At 67.9% G+C, this 4,473-nt stretch overlaps 2 protein-coding genes across 4 annotated transcripts; one reads left to right on the top strand and one right to left on the bottom strand.

Moving 5' to 3' along the window:
- Positions 1–8: 8 nt before the first annotated feature.
- LOC113941526 (glycine N-acyltransferase-like protein 3) lies at positions 9–2,964 on the bottom strand. 3 transcript variants are annotated; one of them, XM_027632683.1, is made up of 6 exons: positions 2,787–2,964; positions 2,600–2,681; positions 1,897–2,004; positions 1,688–1,808; positions 957–1,077; positions 396–882 (listed from the first exon to the last, which is right to left on the bottom strand). In XM_027632683.1, exons 2-6 carry the CDS (start codon positions 2,675–2,677, stop codon positions 462–464), a joined length of 849 nt encoding a protein of 282 aa, XP_027488484.1. In that variant the 5' UTR covers positions 2,678–2,681; positions 2,787–2,964; the 3' UTR covers positions 396–461. The 3 variants fall into 3 exon arrangements, with proteins under 3 accessions (XP_027488482.1, XP_027488483.1, XP_027488484.1); XM_027632681.1 differs by having other exon boundaries at positions 9–882; positions 1,688–2,004; XM_027632682.1 differs by having other exon boundaries at positions 9–882; positions 1,688–2,004; positions 2,600–2,694.
- On the top strand, positions 2,941–4,203 carry LOC113941527 (glycine N-acyltransferase-like protein 2). The gene is made up of 4 exons (XM_027632684.1): positions 2,941–3,139; positions 3,622–3,729; positions 3,824–3,950; positions 4,022–4,203. The coding sequence occupies exons 1-4, from the start codon at positions 3,062–3,064 to the stop codon at positions 4,141–4,143; spliced, it is 435 nt and encodes a 144-aa protein (XP_027488485.1). The 5' UTR covers positions 2,941–3,061; the 3' UTR covers positions 4,144–4,203.
- Positions 4,204–4,473: the final 270 nt, after the last annotated feature.

The raw sequence follows: 4,473 nt of genomic DNA on the forward strand, positions 1-4,473 counted from the left end.
ACATCCCAGCACTCCCCATCACCCCAGGCACTGTCACCCCCTGTCAGACCCCATCACCCCCCCGTGCCTTGACTCACTCCGTGACACCGTCACCTTGTGTCCTGTGTGTCACTGCCTGTCCCCACCAGGACGCCCAGGAGGTGACCCACAGCCTCTGTGCCTGCCCATCCCACCCCCAGCTGCTGGTGACACCATCCCATGGGGGGGATGTGACACTGCAGGTGCCACCATTTGCCTGAGGCCCTCCCTGGGGGGGGCCGAGAATAGCTGAGATCCGTGTCCTGTAACGGGGTGTGTCCCAGGGGAGGTGACACGAGAGCCACCAAGCCGTGTCACCGCTGCAACGGTCAGTGCTGGAGGGAGACACAACCCCACAGCAGCCATCAGAGACCCCACAACACTCTTTAATTCGGGGCTGGCTTTTCTCCCTTGTCCCGCCCCGGGCAGGAGCTGGCGGGGCTTCAGGGCCCGTCCTTGTCCATGCCGGGGTTGTGCAGGATGTAGTGGCAGATCCCGGGCAGGCGCTGGTGGCCCATCAGCTCCTGCAGCTGCTGCATGGGCCCGTTGTGCAGCGCCGTGTGCCCGTAAGTGGGGAACCCCCGGGCCTGCGCCCGCCGCGCCGCCACCGTCAGTGCCACCTGCATGTGGCCGCGCCGGCGGTGCGCGGGCAGCGTGAAGCCGTGGGCGCCCGTCCCGAAATGGTCGGTCAGCACCCAGCTGAGGGGCTCCCCGGCGCCGTCCTGCACGCACACGTGGGGGAAGCGCCCCAAAAGCTCGGCCAGGTAGCGCCGGCTGCGGGCGTTGCCCCCGTAGGGCCACGTCTGGTTCAGCAGGTCCACGTGCGAGGGGAGCAGGGAGCCCAGCCGCACGCCGGGGTCCAGCCTGGGGGAGCTGGGGGTTAGTGGGGGGGGAGCTCGGGGGTGCCTGTGCGGGGTTGGGGTGTGGGGGGGTCTCACCGGGGCTCGGGCATGGTGCTGGGGTCGGGGTGCACGTAGGTGTAGTACTCGGTGATGTCCAGCTCCACGCCTTTGGCCCTCGCCAGGTCCTGTGACACCGTGGTCACCCCGTCCTGTAGCCCTGGCCATGGTGATGTCAGGCAGTCCCGCTCCCCTGGCACCCCCATTTCTGCCTCCAGCCCCCTCTGTGTGAGCCCGGTGTCCTCGGTGTCCCCAGGGGATACCTGCAATCCCGGTCTCTATCCCCAGCACCCCAATCCCTGTCCCCAGTGTGCCTAGCACCCCCGAGTCCAACCACAGCCCCCCAGTACTCCCCAAATCCAACCACCATGCTCCCCAGTGCCGCCCAGCACCCCTAAGTCCAACCACAGTGCTCCTCAGACCCCCACATCCCACCACAATACTCCCCATTGTCCCCCAAGACTGTGTCCCCAGTGTGCCCAGCACCCCAATTGCTGCCCCCAGTGCCCCCCGGCGCTCCCCAATCCAATCATGATGCTCCTCGGCCCCCAACACCCCCAAGTCCAACCCCAGCGCTCCCCAGAGCACCCCAGGACCCTGCTCCCCGTGTACCCAGCACCCCAATTCCAGCCCCAGCAGCCTCCAGCGCCCCTAAATTCAGCCCCAATATCTTCCATTGATAGCACCCATCAACCCCCACCCCAGCACACCAAGCCGTGCCCCCAGTGCCCCCCCCAGTGCCCCCCAGCATCCCCCTGCCCCCAGGCCACCGATGATGATGAAGGCGGCGTCCCAGCGCTGGCAGCCGGGTGTCTCCAGCAGCGCCCGGTACGCCCCCAAATCCCGGTAGAACGCTGTCTGCGTGTTCCAGTAGCTGTCGTTCGCTGGCACCTGAGGGCACCCAGGGGCTCCCTGAGCACACCAGGGCACCGTGCCATCCCCCCCTTTCCCTGCAGTGCCCCATGTCCCCGCGGGCCACCTCTCCTCTGGGACGGGCCAGCACGGCGCCGAAATCGGGCCACTTGTCCACGAGCACCTCGGAGTCGCCCGGGTTCCCCCGGTTTATGTTCAGCACTGCCCCGTACACCTGGGGGAGAGCGGGGGTCAGGGGTGGGGGGCACATGTGTGGTCAAAGCTGGGCAGCACAGGGGCAGATGGGGGGGTCAGAGCTGGGGGGGGGTTATGGGGGCAGATGTGGGGCTGGAGCTGGGGGTTTATGGGGCAGATGTGGGCGGGGTCAAAGCTGGGGGGGTTGTGGGGGCAGATGTGGGGTTGGAACTGTGGGCAGGGTCAGAGCTGAGGGGAAGGGGGGCAGGTGCGGGGGGCAGGGTGACACAAGGGCTCCTGGTGACATGGGGGTCCCCATCACTGGGGTGTGACTTGGGGGTCCCTGGGCCTGGGGGGTGAGAGTGGGGAGGTGCCACGGGGGTCCCGCTCAGGCAAGAGACAGGGAGTCCCTGTCACCAGCAGGGCAAGGGACAGGGGTGACACTGGGGTCCCCATCACGTCGAGAGATGAGTGACACTGGGGTCCCAGTCACGGCACAGCACGGGGGTGACACTGGGGTCCCTGGTGCAGGGGTGGGGTGCCCATCACTGGCAGGGCAGCGTGGCATTGGGGTCCTCATCGTGGCACAGGGCAGGGATGGCACAGGGCAGGGGTGACAGCGGGATCCCGGTCACCGGCAGGGCGAGGGGCAGGCTCTTCTTCAGGATGCCCTCCAGGCGCTGCAGCTGGGCTGGGCTCGTCAGGATCTGCATGGTCCTGCCAAGAGACCCTTGATAGCAGAGGGACAGGACCCCCAGGCGTGGCCCCCAGCCCTGTCCCCTTCCCCAGCCCCGCGTGGTCCCCAACCCCTCCAGCACTCACCCTGCAACAGTCCTGGAGCTGTGGAGCGGGAGCCTGGAGACCGTGTGGTGGGTGGTGACAACAGCGGTTCCCAGGGCCACCACGAGCCGTCACGGGCCAGCGAGTGCCCCCTGCCTTGGGAGGCATCGGGCAGGGTCCATCCTGCTGGGCACTGGGCACAGGGCCAGCCCTGGGGCCGCCTGGGGACGGGTGCTCATCTGGGACATTCTGCCCCCCCGTGCCACCAGAGCCCCAGGGATCCTCGGTGCCACCACCTGCCCCACGGTCTCGGTGCCATGCAGATCCTGAGGTGCCCAGCCCAGCTGCGGCTTCTGGAGGAGACCCTGCGGAAGAGCCTGCCCACCACCCTGCCGGTGACAGGGACCCCAGGGACCCCCCTGTCCCCTCTGCCTTGCCAGTGACAGGGATCGCAGGGACCCCTCTGTCCCCTCCCCCCTCTTCTGCCAGTGATGGGGACCCTGGGAACCCCTCTGTCCCCTCTGCCCTGTTCTGCCGGTGACAAGGACTCCAGGGACCTCTCTGTCCCCTCTGCCCCATCCTGTGGGTAGCAGAGTTCCCAAGGACTCCTCTGTCCCCTCCCCTCCTTGCCAGGAGCCCCTCTGCCTCCCCCTCCACCTTTCTGGTCACAGGGACCCTGGGGACCCCTCTGCCTGCCCTGCTGGTGACAAGAACCTCGTGTCCTCTCTGCCCCCTCTCCCTTGCCCTGCCACTGACGGAGACCCCAGGGGACACCACAGCTCCCTCTGCCCTGCTGATGACCAAGACGCCGGGGACTCTGGGAGCTCCATTGTCCCCTCTCCCCTTCCCTGCCGGTGACAGGGACCTTGTCCTGCAGGTCCTGGGGACTGTGATGACGGTGGCCCGGGGGAACCCGGCCGCCCACGAGGTGCTGGTGGACTCCTGGCCCGATTTTGGCATCGTCCTGACCCGCCTGCGCCCAGAGGTGCTGCCCCGTGTGCCCCCGCCCTGGCAGCACCCCACACCCCGGGGGGCTGGGAGTTGGGGTGCCACCCTCAGCCCCCCTGTCCACTCTCCAGGAGCACAAGGACCCCAAGGATCACTACACCAACCAGCTGTCCGTGTTCTACCGGGACAAGGGGGCCCTGCGGGCACTTCTGGGGGGCACCGAGGCGGTGGTCCAGGCACGAGCCTTCCAGATACTGGGTAAGGATGGCCCTGGGAGGGACACGGGGACACCACCTGCTGTCCCCTGCCCGGCTGACAGGCTGTCCCAGGGCTGCAGGAGGGGCTGGATGAGGCCGTGCGGGAAGCGGCCGGTGCCAAGGGGCTGCACGTGGAGACGATCCGGTACCTGGGACTGATGAGCCCTGAGCCCCCCCGACCCCGTGGGCAGTGAGTGAGGGCACCCAGGGTGCAGGGACACCAGGGTCACCGGGGGGTGTGGGGTCACCGGGGGATGTGGGGGCACTGGAGTGCAAGGGGACACTGGGGACACGGGAGCACCAGGGACACAGGGGCATCGGGGGGGCAGTCACATCCCTGGGTGGCACAGGGGTCCCCAAGCACATTCCTGGGTGGCACAGGGGGTTTCTGGGTGACATGGGTGGTCCCTGAGCATGCTCCTGGGTGACACAGGGGTCCCTGAGCACATTCCTGGGTGGCACAAGGGTTCCCAATCCCATTCCCGTGCGGTACAGGAGTTCCCTGACCACATTCCTGGGTGACA

This window comes from Corapipo altera, unplaced genomic scaffold (assembly GCF_003945725.1).
Source record: "Corapipo altera isolate COAL_440 unplaced genomic scaffold, ASM394572v1 132939, whole genome shotgun sequence".
Taxonomy (NCBI): Eukaryota; Metazoa; Chordata; class Aves; order Passeriformes; family Pipridae; genus Corapipo; species Corapipo altera.